Source organism: Hypanus sabinus, chromosome X1 (assembly GCF_030144855.1).
Source record: "Hypanus sabinus isolate sHypSab1 chromosome X1, sHypSab1.hap1, whole genome shotgun sequence".
Taxonomy (NCBI): Eukaryota; Metazoa; Chordata; class Chondrichthyes; order Myliobatiformes; family Dasyatidae; genus Hypanus; species Hypanus sabinus.
This window is the reverse complement of record NC_082738.1, coordinates 63,025,382-63,049,253: the sequence shown is the minus strand read 5'-3', so window position 1 is coordinate 63,049,253 and position 23,872 is coordinate 63,025,382. Positions and strand designations below refer to the sequence as shown.

Here is a 23,872-nt window from a genome sequence, read left to right as displayed (position 1 = left end):
GCCAGGTCATTGGGTGTATTCAAGGCAGAAATTGATAGGTTATTGATTGGACTCCTCATTGGTTATGAGGAGTAGGCCTGGAAATGGGTTTGAGGAGGATGAAAAAGAAGGATCAGCCATGATTGAATGGCAGAGCAGACTCGATGGGCCAAATGGCCTAATTCCGCTCCAATATCTTATGGTCTTATAGATGGAATATGAGGTGTTGCTCCTTCAACCTGAGAGTGGTCTCATCATAGCAGAAGGGGAGTTGGTGAAAACAGCCAGAGTTTTCAGATAAGGAGTTGAAGAACTCTGACCTAGGGTTACCATTTAAGTACAGCTGCTCATTTAGGATCAAGATAAGGAAAGTATTTTTCTTGGTCTTCCTCTGATATCAAATACTATTTAATTCATATGAAAGCTATTTACAAATTTCTATCAGGTTCCAGAACTGAATAATTTAACTGATAACCTTAATAAGGTGCGATCTGATTAATAACTGTTCTAGTCATCAAGGCAAAGTGTCATATAGCAGAGAAACAGGCCTTTTAGCACAACTGGTCAAGATTCATATTTAAGTTAATCCCATTTGCTCTCATTTGGCCCATATCCTTATAAATCTTTCCTGTCCATGTTCATGTACCTGCCTCTGGCAGCCCATTTCAAACTCTGACTACCCTCTGCATGAAAATGTTGCCCCAAGGATCCTATTAAATCTCTCTTCTCACCTCTCAAACCTCTTAAACTTCTGCCATCTAGTTGTTGATTCCCTAATGCTGGGAAAAATACTGAGTGCTTTCACCCTATCTGTGCCGCTCATCTCTGTGAGACCATCTCAACCTGTGCAACCTCTATCCATAAGTCAGTCCCATGTCTGGAGGTGGACACAGTTAATTCCTAGCTGATTTGATACACTGCTTTTAAACCTTCCATTGCAGTGCGGAGGGCAATTCACACCGCAGTTCACATTCATAATCATCTTGCATAGCCCGGTGTGGAACTGACACATGTTATAGCATCGCCGTCTGCAACACCAGTGATCGAGAAGCCCCAAACAAGCAATGCGTCACTTTTGCTGAGCGCAAGCAAAGCCCCAGTGATTCTTAAATAAGCCCAAGCACTCCAGGACAATGTTTGCCAAAGGTAAAAAAAAATTATGTCAATCCTCATTCCATAAAGATAGTGTTTTTTCCACAAGGCAATGCTTATTTAATAGCTGTCTCAAGTGCTCAATAAATTATGCTCAACAAAAATCATCAAGCAACAGAAACATTTTTAAAATTTCTTTTCAAAGCAGTCTCTTATGCACTGTAATGTGCTGTGACTTCTAGATTATAACTGGCCTGTATCTGTCCTGAAAGAGATGCCAAAGGAAAATGAAGCCCCATACAAAATGCCGGAAAAACTCAGCAACTGAGGCAGTATCTGTGGAGAGAAATAAACAGTCGACAGTTTGGGCTGTGACCCTTCATTAGGACTGGAATGGAAGTGGGCAGAAGCCAGAGTAAGAAGGGGTCTCAGCCTAAAACACTGACTGTTTATGCCCTGTCAAAAGATGAGCTATCTATTTCTGTCCTCATAAATATTCAGTCCTGCTATATTCTAACAAATACATTAAATGAAACTACTGTCCATAGTAGGTATTGTGTTTGGCCTCTAAGATCTGGCATTTCTTATGATTTATTAGATAAAAATCCTGCTTTCATAGTTCAAGCCTCACAATACAAGTGAGAGAACCTGCTCAAATCTATATCATGTAAACATTTTAGCACTTTACAAGATAGTGTGGCTTTTTAAACTGCACTAACTATCCACATTAAGGTGTTAGGTATCAGATTCCATTTCTCCCTTCCAATGGCTCAGCCGCAGTTCTCTGGATGCCCATGTTGATTTTTTCTCTCTGATGCATCTGTGAAAAATGAGGAGATTAGGAGCAGTTTACAATCCAACTGTGTGGACCACTCTTGGTTTTTGAATGGAACTTCCAGCTGCTATGTAACTTTTCATCGATTCCTCTTCTCTATTTTTACATTAAACAAACACTTCAGTTCACAGATGCATTGCCTTCTCATAAATCTGCTTTACTGTTGCCATGATTATTGATGGCACTTCTGTGGTTAACATTTATCACTGCAAAATCCTATGTCAACATTCCTCATACTATTTTGGTTTCTCGACTCTTAACAGCGGAAATGGAGACTCCAACTACCAGGTGGATGCAGAACAAAAATGTTGAAGGCAGTTGTCTTATTTATCTGCTGGATGTGGGCATTACTGACAGAACCGGTTTTTATTGCCATCCCTAACTGCCCTTGAGCTAAGAGGCTTGTTGGGTCATTTCTGAAAGCCATCAATCACTCTGCTATGGGGTAATGTATTGTACAGAGTGGATAAGCATGGCAAATGTTCTTTCCTATAGGAATTAGTAAACTTTAATCACTGAAACTTTTGCAATGGTTTGGTTGACTTGTGAGTACCTTAACTGCTACTTGCTCTCAAATTAACTGTATTTAAATTTCTCCATAGCTGTGCTGAAACTTAAACCCAATGCACAGGGTTGAAAAAAAATGCAGAAGGTGGTAAGCTCAGCCACTGGCCTCCTCAGCATCGAGGAAATCTTCAATAGATGATACCTCAAGAAGGCGGCATTCATTATTAAGGACCCTCACCACCCGGAATATGCCCTCTTCTCATTACTAGCATCAGGGAGGAACTATAGAAGCCCATAGACACACGCTCAATGTTTTAGAAATGGCTTCTTCCCCTCTGCCATCACAGTTCTGAATGGACCATGAACCCATAAACACCACCTCAATTTTTGCTCTCTCTTTGGACTAATTTATTTTTTTGTATTTCTTATTGTAACTTACAGTAAGTTTTTATGTATTGCTCTGTATTGATGCTTAGACTACAACTTTCATGACATATCTCTGTGATAATAAACCTGCTTCTGGATCATTGGGTGGAATTCCACTCCAATCTTGCATTTATCAATGATGTGGGTCATTTTAGATTCACTAAACAAGTTCAGAATATTTCAATATGATATTATGGTGGATACCAATACAAATTATTCTTTGACAAACACAAATGGTAATTGATCACATGGTTGGTTTATGCTTCAATAAGATGATACCTTTTAATAGATAATTCTTCTACTACAGAACTGTGCAAGTTATAGTCATATATCTATAGCTAGGGTGCCAAATACTTTTGCACAGTACTGTAGCAACTTTACATATTTCATTGTACTGTTGCCACAAAAGAATGAATTTCATGACATATGTGAGTAATGATAAAACTGATTCTGATATGGGTCTTTGTTGTGGACAGAAGAGGGGGAAGGGATGAGGGAGAGGGGAATCATGGTTGGGAAAGGGGAAAGAAGAGGAGAGGGAGTGGGAAGCATCTTGTAATGATCGATAAACCAATTGTTTGGAATCAAATGACCTTGCCTGGTGTCTCGGGGCTGGGTGTGTCTTCACTCGCACCACTACCTTCCCTGGCACTCCTTCTCTGCCATCTGTCCTACACCCCTTCCACTGTGCTCCATCCTCACCATTTCCAACATTCTTTGCTCCAACCAGATTTACAAACTCGCTCTCTGCTCCACACTGACAAGTAGAATACTGTGCAAAAATCTTAGGCACCCTAGCTATATATATGTGCCTAAAACTTTTGCACAGTACTTTATATCTAAGGGTTGTGTCATAAATGAACTTTATGCTAAATGTCACTCATGGAATATATTTTATTGTTAATTGATTTGTGTTAATATTACGTTATGTGTTGTGTGTGAGTTATATGTACTGTGTTTGACATCTTGGTCTGGTGGAACGTTGTTTTGTTTGGCAGTATACATGTATATGGCTGAATGACAATAAACGTACTTGAACTTGATGTTTGGGGTATATTTTATCAAGACCTTTGGATAACGCTGCAGCTTAGTGGTTTAATAAGAAGTAAGCAAATGGAATGATAAAATCCAGACTTACCGATTTCTGCTTCTGCTTTGCTGTTCACGTGCGCATGGAAAGATAGCCCAAGAGAAAAACACAAGGCATGCATGTTATTGGCAGGTCTCTGAGACATGGAAGCAGCAGACATGTGTGGCACGTGTGCTAGCTCGTGCAACAGGCAGCTGTGCTCACCAACGAGGCGTTACCTTCTTAAAAAATGGGATTCGTTTTGCATTGGATGGGGGAGTCGTGACACTGCTAACGCTCGTTTTAGGGGACCGATGGTTGGTTTGTGAATCACTTTCTTCTGCATCTAAGTCAATGGCATCTACATCAAAAGCTAAATTAGTCAAGTCCGTATTTCCTGAGAAAGGGGAACAAGATAAGGTTTGAAATGTAACTGATATTGAGGTAGGAAACATAATCAGCAGCATCTTTAAATCAGAAAGGAGAAACAGCCTGATTCTAAAGCAGCCCAGAGAGTCGAACAGTATGGAAACAAGACTCACTGAGTCCATGCCAACCACATGAGCACCCATCCTTTTCCCTCATTTCCATAAACACTCCCAGGATTTCGTTGCTCATCCACAAATTAGGGGTAATTTATAGCATAGAGCAGGTATTACACAGTCCACACTTCAGTCGTTACTCTTAGTATATTTATTTAGAGATGCAATGTGGAACTGGTCCTTCTGGCCCAATTAACCACGCCCACCTGTTTATCCATAGCCTACAGGACAAATTACACTGACCAATTAATCTACTAATTTGCACATCTTTGGACTGTGGAAGGAAACTGGAGCATCTGGAGGAAACCTACGTGGTCACGGGGAAAATGTACAGACTCCTTATAGGTGCCACCGGAATTGAACTCTGAACTTTGGAACACCTCGAGCTGTAATAGCATGGTACTAACCACTACACTATCACGGCACCAGTTAAGTTTAAATAACTGGTGAGGCAGAATTGAATAGTTCTGTTAACCACTTTTATGAATTATTTAGATATTAGGTTCAGAATCATCCTTTTCCCTGATCAACTTGAACGGGGCTGTGGCCTCCTGAAACAGTGGGGAGGTTTCCATCTTCTGCATTAACTTACTCAGTGGCCTCCTGAAACAGTGGGGAGGTTTCCATCTTCTGCATTAACTTACTCAGTGGCCTCCCAGGCTCAGCCTGGTAATTTACATATCATTCTGGGCAAACAAGTCTCAATAGGAACTGGCTTAAAACATTCTTGGTCCTTCTACTCCTAGGTCACTGCCTCAAAAACTCCAAAACATGACCATAATTTGACTCAGTATGACCCAGTCACTGCTCATCAGCATACCCACCACGAATGAACCTGATCAATTATCGCCCAGTTGCACTCATATCTACAGTGATGAAATATTTTGAAAGGTTAATCATGGCCTAAACCTGCTGCAACTTGTCTACCACCACAAAAGGTCTACAGCGGATGCAATCTCACTGGCACTTCACTCAGCCTTGCACCTCCTGGACAATTTCAATACCTACGTCAGGCTGCTGTTTATTGATTCCAGCTTAGCATTCAACACCATCATACTCTCAGTACTAATCTTGTGAAATATAATTTACAGTACACTTTATGTATTGCACTATATTGCTGCCACATTAACAACAAATTTCATGATATACTGTATGTTTGTGATAATTAACCTGATTCTGATTTTAAGGGTCTGATCCTGATTGTCAATGTTCCCTCCAGCTCTCCTCCTAACCAGATAGATGAACCCATCCCAAGTCCAGGAGACCCTGAATCACTCCTAACCTAGCCCACCAGAGTCCTGGGCAGCACATTTTCTTTCACAAAGATGTGCGAGATTTGAGTAACGAATACATCAAAGCAATACCCACTGTGCCCACCAATGAATGCACACAATAATTTCTAAACAGTTACACTTTGTACTTTTCTAGGTAGGATCACCTCAACTATCCTCAACTAAAGCAACTGGACTACTTCCAAACTATCAACCAAAGTGGCTAAGAGAAGCAATAAGACATGGGAGCAGAATTAGGCTGCAATTTGATCATGGCTGATCTATTATTGCTCTCAACTGCATTCTTCTGTCTTCTATCTGATTCTCTCGCTTTAGGATTAGAGGGGAAGTTATGTACACTATTGGTCTGGGTGAAGGAAGATGCAGGGAATTGCACATCAGACTCTGCAGTAAAAAAATATTTCCCAACATTCCTTCTGCTTTGGAAAGCAAGAGGACAAAAACAATTTAAGTTAATTCCAACTACAGGTTTTAATGTTCATCTATGTTTTTACTTGACTGTCATCAAACCTCCATCGTATTCCCAGAATTTGTTGTTTCATTTGAATACTCCAAGTTCTTTCTCCCCTTCTTGAATTTTCTGCTGGCTTACTCGACTGGAAATCATGATATTTTCTTCACAAGGGTGATGGAGTGAAGCAGCTGCGACAAAAACACATTTTACCAGAGCTTTCAAAGAGAGATGCTTGGCTCTTACCTGTGGCAGGTGGAGTTGGCCTCCGGGTTCCAGTTACATCTCCTAGACTAGAACTGGAGTTTCCTGATTTACTACAACAAAATGTAGAACAAATGAAGTTAAAAAATAGGACTTGATCAAGAAATTATTGAAATTATTCTAATTGGGTTGTGATGAATGTATTATCTCAAAAGCAATTCCACGAAGGTATCCTGCTTCTCTGATTAATGGAAAATAGTTTAAAAGACAGTTGAACAGGCACATGAATCAGGAAGGTTTAGAATGGGCATCTTGGTTAGTGTAGATCAGTTGGACTGAAGGGCCTCTTTTCATGCTGAATAACTCAATGAATTCTATGAATGGGGGCAATTGTGGTAAGCTTATGAATCTTGCTCTTAGGGTGTGAGCAGACTAGATGGGCTGAATGGCCAAATTGTTGTTCCTGTGTCTTGTGGTCTCATGGGCCAAACCCATAATTGGTGTGAGGCGTTGGCTCTTGTACGTTTGTAGATGCACTGCTGTCTGCCTATCCCTTCTGGAGAGTCTCGAGGTTACCCTACCTCAAAGCGGGTCCTTCTCTGTCACAGGTGGTTGTCCCTGACGATTATTGTTGGGGGCGGGGAGGGCAGGACTCTCTCCTCCAGAAATAAATCCCTGCCAAAAGGTGAAGTGGCAATGCCACTGATCGCAGAGTTCCTGTGTTGTGGGCCTGCATCACAGGGACATGTTTCCAACATACACTGATGCGTGCGCAAGTCCATAAGACCTAGGAGCAGATTTAGGCCATTCATCCTATCAAGTCCATCCCACCATTTGATCATGGCTGTTTTATTATTCCCTTTCAACTCCATTTTCCTACCTTCTCCCTGTAACCTTTGATGCACAGACTAATCATACGTCTAGGCTTCACAATTCTACACTATGGCTTACATTTTATCTACATTGGGTATAACCATCACATGGCTTCACTTAGCAAATTTCTCATGGTTAGATGCATGAAAACATGTCCAATCAGGAAATATCTCCCATTAGGGTGCATTCTGGAGCTAGTGTATATAGCAAATATTAACTTCAGCTGCAACCAATCTTCAGATCTGAATGTGGGTTGTGGATTGATTTCAAAATGCAGCTCGAAACAGTAAATTGAGAAACCAGGAAGCACACACATTCTGCGTACACATGAATGCAATCAACATGAATACGACTCAGAGACCATGGTGGTGTCATAGGTAGACAGAGTCGTAAGGAGAGATTTTGGCACAATGGCCTTCATGAATCAAAGTATTGAGTACAGGAGTTGGGATGTTATGTTGAAGTTGTATAAGTTGAGGCAAAGTTCAGCGTATTGTGTGCAATTCAGGTCATCTACCTACAGGAAAGATATCAATAGGATTGAACGAGTACAGAGAAAATTTACAAAAATGTTGCTGGGACTTCAGGACCTGAATGAAAGGAAAAGGTTGAATAAGTTAAGAATTTATTCCCTGATACATAGGAAATTGAGGGACAATATTAGGATAAATGCAAGGGGGCATTTTCCATTGAGGTTGGGTGAGACGAGAACTCGAGTGGAAGGTGAAATGTTTAAGGGGAACCTGAAGGGGAACCTCTTCACTCAAAGGGTTGTGTGGGTATGGAATAAGCTGCCAGTGGAAGTGTGGATTAGATTTCAACATTTAAGACAGGTTTGGATTAGTACATGGATGGGGTGGAATGGTGGGCTGTAGGTCTAGGTGCAGGTTGATGGAACTAGGCAGAGTAACAGTTGTGGGGTGGATGAGATGGGTAGAAGGGCCTGTCACTCATGGCAAGACTAGGTCCAGCAGTTGAATCCCTGATCTGAGGCAAGTGGTTAACCCAAACCAATCTAAGGCTTGACCCAGGAGTCAACTAAAAGGATGACTGAGCATGGCGTTGACGAGTATAGTGAATCCTAAAGGTTGCACTGTACCTTGAAAGTCTTCCTTGCCTCATTTTCTGCTCCTGTAGTAGTCTGATGTTCTCTAGCTTAACCGGGCTTGGAATGAATCCCACCTCACATCCTTCTTTCACCAGCCGCCCTATCCACCAGTCGTTGTTGTATTTCTGGAAATGAGAGAAGAGTGAGACTTGCCAATCATTATATGTTAGCTACATTCCTGAGACAGCAGAAAGTATCAATAGAGTCTGGTTTGCATGATATACCAGGTTGCGTTCAAAACTGTTTGCAATTTCTTGTGATCTTGGGCTGAGCAGTTGCTACATGCACTCAGACAGGATGCTTTCATGGTGCACCTGTAAAATGTTGGTGAGAGACGTCAAAGACATGTTATATTTCTTTAGCCTTCTTTGGAAGTAGAGGCACTGGTGTGCTTTCATGGCCATAGCATCCACATGGCTGGACCAGCACAAATAGTGGATGATTAGGGCATCAAAAGTTACAGGGAGAAGACAGGAAAATGGGGTTGACAGGCATAATGTCAGCCATGATGGTATGGCAGATCAGATGTGATGAGCCGAATGGCCTAAATTGGCCTCTATGTCTTACGGTCTTGTCTGTTTCCAGTGGTTTCTCGGAATAAAGACAAGCAAGATCTTGTCCACTTCCACAGATTTGGTCATCACTCCCTAAATATCCTTTTGACATTGTTGCTTGTAGGCCCAATTCAGAACACGGTTAAAGAGTAAATAACCTTGGTGAGTTTGGAATCACATAGGGGTAGACCAGTTAACATAGAAACATAGAAAACCTACAGCACAATACAGGCCCTTTGGCCCACAATGCTGTGCTGAACATGTACTTACTTTGGAAATTACCTAGGGTTACCCATAGCCCTCTATTTTTCTAAGCTCCATTCAAAAGTCTCTTAAACGACTCCGTTGTGTCCAACTCCACCACCATCGCCGGCAGCCCATTCCACGCACTCACCACTCTCTGCGTAAAAAACTCAACATCTCCTCTGTACCTACTTCCAAGTACCTTAAAACCCTCTTGTGTTAGCCATTTTAGCCCTGGGAAAAAGCCTCTGACTATCCATATTATCAATGCCTCTCATCTTAAACACCTCTATCAGGTCATCCTCCTTTGCTCCAAGGAGAAAAGGCCAAGTTTACTCAATCTATTCTCATAAGGCATGCTCCCCAATCTAGGCAACATCCTTGTAAATTTCCTCTGGATCCTTTCTATAGCTTCCACATCCTTCCTGTAGTGAGGTGACCAGAACTGAGCACAGTACTCCAAGTGGGGTCTGATCAGGGTCCTATATAGCTGCAACATTACCTCTCGGCTCTTGAACTCAATCCCACGTTGATGAAGGCCAACACACCATATGCCTTTTAACCACACAGTCAACTTACACAGCTGCTTTGAATGTCCTATGGACTCAGACCCCAAAATCCCTCTGATCCTCCACACTGCCAAGAGTCTTGCCATTAATACTATATTCTTCCATCATATTTGTCCTACCAAAATGAACCACCTCATACTTATCTGGGTTGAACTCCATCTGCCACTTCTCAGCCCAGTTTTGCATCCTATCAATATCCTGCTATAACCTCTGACAGCCCTCCACACGATCCACAACACCTCCAACCTTTGTGTCATCAGCAAATCTACTAACCTACCCTTCTATTTCTTCATCAAGGCTATTTATAAAAACCACAAAGAGAAGGGGTCCCAGGACTGATCCCTGCGGAACACCACTGGTCCATGCAGAATATGACCCACCTACAACCACCATTAGGTTCCTGAACCAGCATGAATAACTTCACTCTCCTTAATCCTGAACTGATTCAACAACCTACAGACTCACTTTCAAGGACTCAACAACTCACGTTTTCAGTATAATTAATTAATTAATTTTATTTTATTTGCACTATTTGTCTTCTTTGCACATTGGTTGTCAGTCTTTATGTATATTTTTAAATAAATTTTATTGGATCTTTCTATTCTCCTGTAAACACCTGCAAGAAAATGAATATGGTGAGATATACATACTACACTAGAAGGAATAAAGGTGTAGACTATTTTCTAAATGAGGAGCATACTCAGAAATAGGAGGGGCAAAAGGGACTTGGGAGTCATGCAGAATTCTCTGAAGGTTAACTTAAGGGTTTAGTCGGTAGTAAGAAAGGCAAAAGCGATGCCAGCATTCATTTAGTGTGGAGTGGAATATAAAAGCTGAGGCTTGGAAAGGTATTGAACATTTGGAGTATTGTTAGCAGTTTTGGGGCTGTTATCTAAGAAAGGATGTTTTGGAGAAGGTTCAGAGCAGCTTCATGGGAATGATCCTGGGAATGAAAGGGTTAATGTAGGAGGAGCATTTGAAGGCTCTGGGCCTATAGCTGCTGGAGTTCAGAAGAATGAGAGATTATCTCATTGAAACTCATCAAATATTGAAAGGTCTAGATAGAGTGAAGATGGAGAAGATGTTTCCAATAGTGGGAGAGTCAAGGACCAATGGGTAGAGCCTCAGAATAGAAAGACGTCCCGTTAGAACAGAGGTGAGGTGGTACTTATTTTGCCAGAGGGTGGTGAATCTGTGGAATTCATTGCTACGGACAGCTATACTCAAGTAATTGAGTATATTTAAAGAGTAGGTTAATGGGTTCTTGATTAATAAGCGTGTCAAAGGTTATGGGGAGAAGGATGGAGATGAGGCTTAAGAGGGAAAACAAATCTGCCATGGTCAAATGGCAGAGCAGACTCAATGGGCCGAATGGTCTAATTCTACTATGTTTTATGATCTTATGATCAGGGGTTTTAGCAGCCAAGTGGAACTGAGTCTAAGCTGTGAATTAATAAAACAGATGCATTAATCTAAAGCACAAGTGTATGAAATTTGAAAAGGTTAACTGAATTCTGATTCTGATATTTAGAAGTCTGGAACTCAAGTGGTTAGACACCATGGTGTGGGTGTATGAAGCCTTGGTTCGGGTTCCACATCTCAGGACTGGAGTATCAGAGAGAGTACAGTACAAATGTATCAAAATATGCTTGAGTTACAAGGAGAGACTGGACTGCTGGGACTGTAAGGGGAAAGATTTTAAGGGGACAAGGGAGTAGATTTTCACACATAGGGTGCTGGATATGTGCAACGAGCTACCAGAGGAAATGGCAGAAGTGGATACAATTACAATGTTGAAAAGATATTTTGACAAGTTCATAGATAGGGAAGTTTTATGATAAGGGCCAAATGTGGGCACCTTAATCCACATGGACGAACTTGGCTGGAGAGCCTGTTTCCAATCTTTATGATTCTATGACTATGAACAACAGACCTCTCGGACTAACTTTTGAGGAAAGGTTACACAAAACAGTATTGACCTGAACAAAGCTTTCAATATATTAAGAAGAACGGATAGGGAAGAGAGAGGAAAATAATTGGGGCATCTGGGAACTAGGCCAGATATTAGAGCCAGTCCTTTACCAAGTGGTATTTGCAAACCCTTCTGCAGGGAGGGAGTTGCAGAGGATTGGAATTTTGCAAGTAGCAGTTCACAAGAGGTCAGTTGTTAATTTTAAATCAGCAATGAACATTTTTCTGTATTAAGGCATATGAAGTGCTCAGGTACATAGAATTAGATCACAGATCTGTCATGATCTTACTAAAGGGTATGGCAGGCTCAGAAGGCTGAATAGACCATACTGTCACTCCCCAGTACAATGGCTCATGATTAAATGATTCCAGTGTCCTGGCCTCACTTCCCATTCTGGTAACACACTCCATCACTTTATTAGCTTGTAGAAAGAAATACCTCTTAATATTTGATCACACTTGCACTCTTTACTCTAAACCTGGGTCCCTTTTTCCAGCTGCCATGTTATATTCAAGAGATTCTGCAGGCGCTGGAAATCCAGAGTAGCATATACAAAATGCTAGAGGAACTCAGCAAGTCAGGCAACATCTATGGAAAGGAATAAAGAGATGATGTTTCAGGCCTCATGAAGGGAGGGTCTCAGCTTGAAATGTTGACGCTTCATAGATCCTGCTTGACCTATTGACATTCAAAAGCAATTGTTCCATGTTTACTTCTTCATTCCTGCTAAATACATGCTGGTATTCATGTACTTATTCACATTCTATTATCCATACCTTAACCTCTAACTTTAATTTTTTATTTAATTCTTTATTCTTTATAACTATTGAATGTTGTTTTTTTTGTTGTATGTTGCGCCCTGACCAACACGTTACAGCAAATTCCTAATATGTGCAAATGTATCTGGTGAATAAAGTTGATTCTTGATTGCTGAGCAAGTTGCACAGGTTCAAGAATTCTAACAATCATTCCAATCTATCCAAAGACACAGAAGGCCATGGAGAACTCAGCTCTGAATGATGCCACAGAATCCATTATAGAAGTTGGTAGAGTGATTGGAAGCAAACAAAGTTGATAGAATCCGGAGCTACACTCAAAAGCAGTGGAGGAGCTCAACAAGCCCATAAGACCGTAAGACATATGTGCAGAATTAGGCCATTTGGCCCATCAAGCTGACTCTGCCATTCCATCATGGCTGATTATTATCCTTCTCAACCCCATTTTCCTGCCTTCTCTCTGTAACCTTTGACCTGACTAATCAAGAACCTATCAACCTCCGCTTCAAATGTACTCAGTGACTTGGCCTCTACAGCCACCTGAGGCAACAAATTTCACAGATTCACCACTCTCTGGCTGAAAAGATTCCCCCTCAGCTCTGTTCTAAAGGGACAATCCTATATTCCGAAATTGTGGCTGCTGGTCCTAGACTCCCCCACTATAGGAAACATCCTCTCCACATCCACTCAATCTTGGCCTTTCAATATTTGATAGATTTCAATGAGATCCCCCTCATTCTTCTAAATAGCAGTAAGTACTGGCCCATAGCCATCAGACATTCCACATACATCCTCAAAGGTCGGGAGGCATCTATGGAGGGAAATGGACAGTCAACTTTTCAAGTTGAGACCCTTCATTTGAAATGGGCAGATCGCAGTATCTTCCTCCAAGCACTGCAATTATCAGGATAATCAAAAACCAAAAAAAGACTGCGGATGTTGGAAATCTTAAACAAAACAGAAAAAATAGGAGTCAAGAGAACAGCTGAGTGCCTCAGTGCAGGACAGGAGGCTGTAGGGTGGGTTGAGAGTCAGGTAAGGAGGGGGGTGGTCAGGTTCTGGAAAAGGTTATGACAGTGGAAGGTGATACTGATCTACATCTGGTTGGGTAAAGTCACATTGGGTAAATCTGGCTTTCCGGGAGACAGGATCAGATGGGTTTGGGAACAGATTGATGAGTGAGATAGGTCAGGCAGGGTCATTAGGTTGACTTGTTACTAGTGTTGCAGCAGGATGAGTGGTTCCCAGTATTAGTATTAGTCAGGAGTGCACTCAAGGAAGTCTCCTTTAGATAACTTAGAGGGCAGGCTACCAGGCCCCATGAAACTAGCCTGCCTTCAATATAACCTTGTCTGATCTATGGTGGCCTCAACTTCTCCTGAGCCAGTTCATTGTAACCCTCAATACCTTGACCTTTCAAATATTCACCCATTCTTTAAATACAACCAATGCACCACTACCTTTGGTGACAGAGACTTCTAGATATTCACTTCAGAAGACATTTTTATGCACCTCAATTTTAAATGACCAGCCCCTTCTTTTGTAGCCATGTTCCCTGTCACTAGCAACTCTTCCGCTAGTGAAAACATACCAAAATCTGCCACGTTTAGCCTGCTTACAACATTATATGTTTCAATAAGGTTACTCTTCATTCTCTTAAACTTCAAGGAATTCAGACCCAAACTATTGAGCCTCTCCAGACAGGATAATAGTCTCATCCCAGGAATTAGCCTGGTGAATCTCTTTCAGACTGCCTTCAATGCTACTATATCCTTTATTAGCTAAGGTAACCAAAAATGTGGTCTCACCAACAATCATTACAGGTAAAACACTCCCCACCATTGAGAACATTTAGAGGAAGTGCTGCCACAAGAAAGCAGCATCAATCATCAAGGACCCCCACCATCCAGGTCATGCTCTCTTCTTGCTGCTGCTCTGGGTACAGGAACCTTAAGTACCACACCACCAGGTTGAGGAACAGTTATTACCCTTCAACCATCAGGAAGGAGGTACAGGAGCCTCAGGACTCACACCACCAGGTTCAGGAACAGTTATTACCCCCTCAACCATCAGGAAGGAGGTACAGGAGCCTCAGAACCCACACCACCAGGTTTAGGAACATGTATTATCCCCTCAACCATCAGGAAGGAGGTACAGGAGCCTCAGGACCCACACCAACCGGTTCAGGAACCGTTATTACCCTTCAACCATCAGGAAGGAGGTACAGGAGCCTCAGGTCCCACACCACCAGGTTCAGGGACAGTTATTACCACTCAACCATCAGGAAGGAGGTACAGGAGCCTCAGAACCCATACCACCAGGTTTAGGGACAGTTATTACCCCCTCAACTGTCAGGCTCTTGAACCAACGTGGATAACTTCCCTCACCTCAAGTCTGAACTGATCATTGAACAACCTGTGGACTAACTTTCATGGACTCTACAACTCATGTTCTCAGTATTATTTATTTACTTTTTTTCTATTTGCAGAGTTTGTCCTCTTTTGCACTTTGGTTGTTTGTCAGTCTTTGTAGTTTGTCATTGATTCTATTGTATTTCCTTGTTCTACTGTGAATACCTACAAGAAAATGAATCTCATGGTAACATACACTGACATATGTGTACCGATATTAAATTTACTTGGAACATTGAATTGTAATAAAATCTTCGTAGTCTTAAACTCTTAACACCTTTGCAATAAAGGCCAACATGCCATTTGTTTTCTCAACCACCTGTTGGACTTGCCTGATCAAGTTTTGTGATTCACAAATTATTTCTAGCTATGTCCTCTCCAACCCACTGCAATCCTGCCCTTGTATTCATCCCTGTCTTCTATGTGGCCTCAAGGTCTTTCAAGGAGGTTACCAGGAAAGTCAATGAAGGCAAGGCAATAGATGTTGTTTACATGGTCAAGGTCCTGCATAGGAGGTTGGTCAAAAGGGTTCAGTCACTTGGTATTCAGGATAAGATAGTAAACTGGATCATGAGATAAGCCAGAGAGTGTTAGTAGATGTTTGCTTCTCTGACCGGAGGCCTGTGACTTGCACTGTTCCACAGGAATCATTTAAGAGACATTTGGATAAGTACATGGATGGGAGGAGTAAGGAGGACTACGGTCCATGTGCAGGTCAAAGGGACTAGGCAGCAAAATAGTTCATTACGGACTAAATTGGCTGAAGGGCCTGTTTCTGTGCTGTAGTGCTCTATAACTTTATGGGAACAAGTTACAACAGTCACACAGATATAACCATGAGTAACGCAGGGATCAGACATGAGTAGATGGCAAAAAAAAATCAAATATATCATGGGGACATTTTAATACCATCAGCTTGATGCTTTTCTGCATGGCTTGCTCCTTATTTAACCTTTACTGATAAAACACAGGTTGCAGATTGCACAGTTTGTTGTCAACTTCAAACATGAGGCACCATGCCCATTGATAATGTCAAAAATACAAGTAACAGCTGGGAAATTATGTCAGGAAGTGCTTGGTCCAATTTCCCAGCTGGAAAGGCTTCCCATGGAAATCGGCACAAACAATTCAAATCTGCAAAAACAAAACCTTTTACGGTCAACTTGAGCATAAAAGCAGGCATAAGTGGATTCAGCAGTATGAGCTAGGTATGTTCAGTAAGACAATATGCATCCATATCATGGCATGTGCCCATGCACAAGTGTACATTGTATGCATCCATCCATAACTGCATTAAGAAGGCATGCATGATGCAGAATTATATGAACACTACATAACTGCATGCGCAAGTGGGCAGACACAGTACATATCCACTCAGAATTGTGCAGACACAGTATGTACTCTTTAAAAATGCATTAAAGTAGCAGGTGACCACACACAAGTACATGGACACATGAACACATGTACAGACACAGTATACATATTATGATATTATGTACCTGAATATACATAGGTGCAAGAAAAAGGCACACACCTGTGTCAAGTGTGCAGGCAAATCATACACCCAGGCACAAAAGTGTATGCACCCTCATAAAATGTATTAATACAGTGGTCACCCACACATAAGCACTGTAATAATATATATCCATGCACGATCACATACTGCATTAACTTAAGCTCAAATGTAATGGCATAACACATTCGCAAGAATGCATTTAGGGATAAAGTAGCCATATTTTCATGAATTTATAATGATCCCCCTAACATAGATACATCTACGGAAAGGAATAAAGAGTCAATGTTTTGGGCTGAGACCCTTCACCAGGGAGGGTTAAGAGGTCTTGATGAAGGGTCTTGGCCCGAAAAGTTGACTGTTTATTCTTTTCCTTAGATGCTGCCTGACCTGCTGAGTTCCTCCAGCATTTTGTGTGTGTTGCTCTGGATTTCTAACATCTGCAGAATGTTTGTGTATATCATTACTTCAATGATTGAACATAACAATTAAAATACAATTAGCAGAGCACTTACTTCTTTGATGTGTAGAAAATCTTTGGATTCAAAGGAGATGGCCATGCCTTGCACAGGGACGTCATCATTCTGGCTGGGGTTGTAGCCGACATTTGTTCGAACAGCAAATGCAACAGGCTTGGTCTAATAAAGCAGATAATTACATTTAAATGTATGGTGCATACACTTTAATCCATTCACCTGTGCTGAACATTTACACTAAGCCTATGTTAACCCCTTTTCTTTCAATCCCACATTCCGTTCTCCTCAGTTAGAGGAAGGATGTGAAAGCTTTAGAGAGGCTGCAGTGGATGCTGCCTGGACTTGAGGGCACATCTTATGAGGATAGGTTGAGTGAGCTAGGGCTTTTCTCTCTGGAGCAAATGAGATGAGAGGTGATTTGATAGGGGCATACAAGATGATAAGAGGCATAGACCAAGTGTATAGCCATTGTCTTTTACCCAGGGTGGAAATGGCTCATACAAAGGGGGATAATTTTAAGGTGATTGAAGGAAAGTATGGGGGGGGTATGTCAGAGGTAAGTTCATTGCACAGAGTGGTGGGTGCATGAAACACCTTGCCAGGGATGGTGGTTGAGTCAGATACATTATGGGCATTTAAGAAACTCTTAGATAGCCACATGGATGAGAGAAAATTGGAGGGCCATGCTGGAGGGAAGGGTTAGATCGATCTAAGATTAGGTTAAAAGGTTGGCTCAACATCATGGGCCAAAGGGCTGTAATGATCTATGTTCTAATTCCTTCCAGATTCTACCATTCACCAACACTCTAGGAGTAAGTTACATTGACTGATTAACCTACCAACCTTTGAGATATGTGAGGAAATCAGTGCATTCAGAGGAAACCCAGATAGGCAAAAGGAAAAAAGTGCAAACTCCACACAGACAGCATTGAACTAACTCTTAGCTGCTGTGAGCCAGTATTAGCTCTATTAGCTGTGCCATTGTACTGCAATTGGATTTTCATAGAATAATAAGACCCTCATCTTATCAATTTGAGCTGAATTAAAAAGTCATAGATTCGTAGAGTAATGTAACATGGATACAGGCACTTTGGCCCAACCAGTCATTTTCTCTCTAAGCCCATCTCCCATCCCTCCATGTACCTATCCTAGTGCTTCCCAAAAGAAACTATTGAACCTGCCTCATCTGCTTTGTCTGGCAGCTCATTCCACATCCATATTCAGACGCCATGCACGTTCTTGTGAATGGCAGATGGTTATTCAGCCATTTACAGACCTTATGCAAATCAAACAATAGATTTTGTTCTGAGGTCTGGGTTGAACAGTCTGCTGTCAGAGGAATGGTGGGACTGTGTGTTCCTCACAGAACCTACCAACCATGGGCAAGTTACACAAATGTTTATAATGGTCTGATAGTCCTGTCCAAGTCTCTTATAGTTATCATGGTCTTTGTTAAAATGTCTCCTCCTTGACCTGATGTTTTTAGAATTCTGATCCTGACCAATATAACACTGATCACTCTGAAATGGATCCAGTGAACTGGGTGAATAGGTTAGGCCTGCACACTTTGCAATTTAGAAAATTGAGAGGCGATCTTATTAAGAAAAATAAGATTCTTATCTTATCGTATTAGTGGAACATTCAGTAGCCTTATGATAGTGGGATAGAAGCTACCCTTGAACTTGGTGGTATGCGATTTTAGGCTTTTGTAGCTTCTGCCTGATCGGTGATGGGGAGAAGAGAGGAACAAAAAGGAAATCCAACTCATCTTAAATGAGTGAGAGAGTAGTGCTATGTGAGTTCAGAAAACCTGCAGGCCAGAGCTCTTGAGAATTGGACACAACAGGAGTTGCCAAGATGACACCAAGTGTCATTCAATGAACACAATATCCGTGGCAACCTTAGTTAACTTCCATCATTTGTGGACCTTAATAGGATTACAAGTATTTGACACACTTGACACCTGAGACACTTGCAGGAGAAAAGTCAGAGAGTAATTGAAAATTGGTAATTGGTTCATTACTGTTACATGACACAGTGAGCAACTATGATTTGCTTTCCATTGACACAGATCATTTCACCACTTTTGGCTCTGTAAATGAGAAACAGAAAGGAAGTATTTACCAGCTCAAAGGGAAGAGGAAGTGGAAGGTGGGTGAAGTGTCCCCATTTTGCTTGAACTGATCTGTGTGACTGATGACCTTGTGTTTGGGCCTCATTGTGTAACTGTTGGCTGTCAGGACCACAGGCATTCATTCTGGGCCAGATTGTAATGACACGGTGCAGGTGAGCCAGTACCAGTCTATCTTACCTTTGCCTTCTCAAGTTGTGCCAAAGCTTGTCGCTCAGCCTCTTTGCGTAATGCCTCCCTGTCCTCCTCCAGAGAGACGTCAGAGTCTGACGGGCGGCTGGTGTAGGAGTCCGCTGAGCCCTGAGCAGGAAAATCACAGGAAACCATTTTTATTATCTTGCCGGCATGTGGACTCCTTCCCTGCTTCATGTATTGCCATTCACAGTGCCAATCTTTTGATACAATAGTAGCACATTTTGAGTGGCACCTTGGAACAGCTGGCAGAGCTGGTACCTCACAACTCTATCAATCTGGGTTCAATCCCGACATCTGCCTCTGTCATAGCCAAAGTAAATTTATTATCAAGCGTCACTATATACTATTTTGAGAGTTATTTTCTTGCAGGTACTTACAGGAAAATAATGAATAACATTTATGAAAAATAATTGATAAACAAAGACCGACAAACAACCAATGTTCAAAAGAAGACTAATTGTGCAAATAAAAAAAGTGCTGAGAACAGAAGTTGTAGAGACCTTGAAAGTGAGCCTGTGAGTTGTGGAATTGGTTCCAGAGTTGAGGTCAGTGTGTGGAGTTTGCACAGTCTTCTTGTGGCCTTATATGGCTCCTCCCGGGATTCTGGTTTCCTCCCACATCCCAAAGATGTACAGGTTGGTGGATTTATTGGCTGCTGGTAACTGGTCCTAGTGGGTGTGTGAGGGATAGAGTCTGTGGAGAGGTAATGGGAATGTAGGGAGAACAAAATGGGATGAGTGTCAAAGTGGTTAAATGGTTGCTTGATAGCCAGCGCAGATGTGATGGGCCTGTTTCTATACTAAGTATGACTGCATCAGTAATATATAACCGCCCTCGGAAACAAAACTCTGAGTTTCAAATACAAGGTGCTCTATCTCCAGTTATAATCTCTTGTGCTGGTTTGAATGATGTAGACTGTTCTGGACTTAAGCCTCTTGGAGATTTCACTCTTGCAGATTGGTTAATTAGTTTATGATTGATACAGTGGAAAACCATGTTAGCACAGTATCCCAATCTATTGACCTCTCATCCAATGCACAGCACTTTATGTGGGATGTTATTAAATGGCTTTGGCTATCGATATTTATTGCTTACTTATTTATTATTATTCTTTCATTCTTGTTTATTTGCACATTATGTTGTCTTTTGCACACTAGTTGAACGCCCAAGTTGGTGCAGCCTTGCATTGATTATATTATGGCTATTATTCTATTAATAATTTATTGTGTATGCCCGCAAGAAAAAGAATCTCAGGGTTATATATGGTGACATTTATGTACAAAGGTACATTGATAATAAACTTACTTTGAACTTTGAAAACCTGTCTTGCATACTATCCATATAAAGCATTTCATTACAAGAGTGCATTGAGATAGTACACAGTAAAGCAATAAGAATGCAGAATAAAGTGTTACAGTTAAAGAGAAAGGGCAGTGCAGGCAGTCACTGAGGTGCAAGGCCATAACAAGGCAGATTGAGAGATAAAGTGTCCAAATAATAATTGAAATATTTGAAAATTTGTATTTTTGAATGGAAATGAGTTTATTTGAGTTTAGGGTAGTCTAATCCTTAGTATTTTACAGAGTTATTCTGAACATACTAACTCATTGCTCACAATTATTAGATGCTTTACCCAATTTGAACCTGTGCATGTGTGTGTGTGTGTGTGTGTGTGTGTGTGTGTGTGTATGTCTATGTGTATGTGTGAGTGTGTGTGTGTCTGTGTATGTGTGTGCACATGCATGCGTCTGTGTGGGCACATGTGAGTATGCCTGTGTGTCTGTGTCTGTGTATGTGTGTGTGAGTGTGTGCATGTCTGTGTATCTGTGTGTATGTGTGTGTATATGCAAGTGTGTGTGTGTGCACGTATCTGCGTATAGGCGTGCGTGTGTGTTTGTGCTTGTTTGTCTGAGTGAATGTGTGAGGGAATGTGTGTGTTTTTTTGTTTTGCAGGGTATGGACTGGAGGTGAGCACAGGAGATTCATTTCAATCCTGTTAACAACATAGGAAACAGCAGGAAGAGTAAGTCAAAATACTCCTTGAATCTGCTTTGCCATTCAACAAGATCACAGGACCATTTTCTTACCCTATTTCATTCAATTCCTCTAATGGCCAGACTGCATTACTCAGCAGTGCTTCATAAAAGGAATATTGTGTTACTGAGCAGAGCAGAGGATATGAGGAGTGAAAAAGTTGTTTGCCAGCCAACCTCAAACCAGAAATCAAATGAATAAATGGAGCTCTGTAATTAAATGAAGTCTCACATGGTGAGTCGGGTGACTGAAAGGGAATAAAAATCTACATTGGATGTAGGTGTGAATGCTAGCTTTAAGGAAAACCAACGCGAGCTTGTAGTGTGGATGCAGCTATGATCTCTGTACAGTTAAATCCCAGATTGGCTTTGGAACCTAATTACATTGCTGCACCTTTCAAAATTTTTGGATGAGAGTCTGTACAATAATGAAGGGCACTGGGGTATGAAGCAAGACAGTATACTCACATCCAACCATGGAGCTCCTTATTCATTCTCAGAATATAACAACCACATTCACTTCACACCTGCTGCTGGCAGTGTCCACCATACTCCTGGTGAGCATTACCAGGCGCTACTGCATCATTACAGGTGGTGATTTCCATGTGACACTACTAACTGGCTTGCTCTTGGAGACCAATGTAAAAGATCTCATGTCATTTCCGATGAGATTCTCCCAGTGCCCTGGCCAATTGCCTTACACTCAGTACTGTCAAAAATGGACTAACTTGTCACGTAGTTCATTACTGTTTTGTTGGCTTCCTATGCACAAACTGCTGTCAACTTTCAGTACGGAAACACAACCATGGCATTTCAAAGGTTATTAATTGACTGTAGAAGCTTTGGACATTCTGCAGATGTGAAATTATGCAGAAGGATAAGCAGAGCTAAAACAGGATAACTGGCACGAGGTGATGAGTATTTAAAGATTAAATCTATTTATCACATGTGCATACAGTGAAATGCATCATTTGCATCAAATCAAATCAGAGATGATTGTGCTGGGCAGCCTGTAAGTATCACCATGCTTCTGGCGCCAACATAGCATGTCCACAACTCACTAACCCTGTACTGTACATCTTTGAAATGTGTGAGGAAACCCACAAAGTCACTGGGAGAATGTAGAAGCTCCTTACAGACAGTGATTGGAATTGAACCCTGATCGGTAATTGCTGGCACTGTTAAAGTGCTATGCTAAGCACTACATTACCATACCACCCACAAAGTCTTTATTTTATATAAATACATTATTTATTATATATAGAGAGTATTTATGCTCAGCTCTAATGTCCTTCCAACCATCAACACAAACCCTTTCTTCATTAGCTATTTACTTCAATCCTCTTAAATTTACAGAAAGAAGGACTCTACAACTCATGTTCTCAATATTATTTATTTATTTGTTTATTTGTATCTGCATAGATTGTCTTCTCCTGTACATTGGTTGTTAGTCACTTTTTGTTTGTGTGTAGCTTTTCATTGATTCTGTTGTATTTCTTTATTCTATTGTGAATGTCTGTGAATTGCAGGGTAGTATATGGTGACATATACACACTTTGATAATAAATTTATTTTGAGCTTTGAACTTTGAAGAGTTGTTTCAGCTACAACTGAACAACTTGGGCATTTGTTCTCTTGGGTTTAGGGAACTGAGAGGTGTTTCAAACTGTGGTGAGAACATGGTGCACTGCTATCATGTGGGAGAGACATATGTCCATTGATACCAGTACAGAGAAGACCTGTCAGGTTGATACCTGGATAAATCGATGGTCTTATGAGTACTGATTATTTATATAGAACATAGAATAGTATAGCATTGGGCAGTCCATTTGGCCAAAGATGTGCTGGTCTTGAGTAGATTCATACGCTTTGGAGCTGAGAACTAGAGATGAGCTTCATGGAGCATACAGGATTCTGAGCATGCTTGCTTGGGTACACATTTCCCTGGTCTGAGAATTTAGAACAAGGGGAAATTGTCTCTGAATAACACCATTTTCATTTGAAACTGTACGGAGGAACAATCTGTTCCCTTGTAAGATTATGAATCTTTGGAAAACACACTACAGGATCTTTGACCCATGATGTTGCCCTGACCTTTTAACCTGATCCTCAATCTTCCTTCTCATCCCATCTTCCTGTTGTCATAACAGGGATAAAGTTCCCCATGTCCTTACTTACTATGCCACAAGCTCTGTATTGAGTACATCATTTGATGGTTCTGGGCTTATAGTCCCTGCAGTTTGGAAGGATGGGGGATTGTCTCTCATTGAAATCTACCAAAATTGAAAGGCTTCGATAAAGTGGACACAGAAAAGATGTTTCCAACAGTCTAGGACCAGAAAGTACCATCTTAGAATAGAAGGATATCCCTTTAAAACAGAGATGAGGAGGAATTTCTTTAGCCAGAGGGTGGTGAATCTGTGGAATTCATTGCCACAGATGGCTGTGGAGGCCAAGTCATTTTGTATATTTGAAGTGGAGGTTGATAGGTTCTTGATTAGTAAGGGCAACAAAGGTTACAGGAAGATGGCAGGAAAATGCGGTTGAGAGGGATAATAAATCAGTCATGAGCAAATGGTGGAGCAGTCTCAATAGGCTAAATGGTCTAATTCTGCTCCTAT

General features: G+C 41.3%; 1 protein-coding gene across 1 annotated transcript in view; it reads right to left on the bottom strand.

Annotated features, from left to right (window-relative positions):
- Nucleotides 1-23,872, bottom strand: part of LOC132384510 (voltage-dependent L-type calcium channel subunit beta-1-like) — a 98,927-nt gene that overhangs the window by 61,152 nt on the left and 13,903 nt on the right. Inside the window, 6 exon segments of the mRNA XM_059955663.1 lie at nt 4,148-4,281; nt 5,815-5,817; nt 6,440-6,510; nt 8,370-8,503; nt 16,932-17,054; nt 19,204-19,323. Of these exon segments, the coding sequence (XP_059811646.1) occupies nt 4,148-4,281; nt 5,815-5,817; nt 6,440-6,510; nt 8,370-8,503; nt 16,932-17,054; nt 19,204-19,323 (585 nt within the window).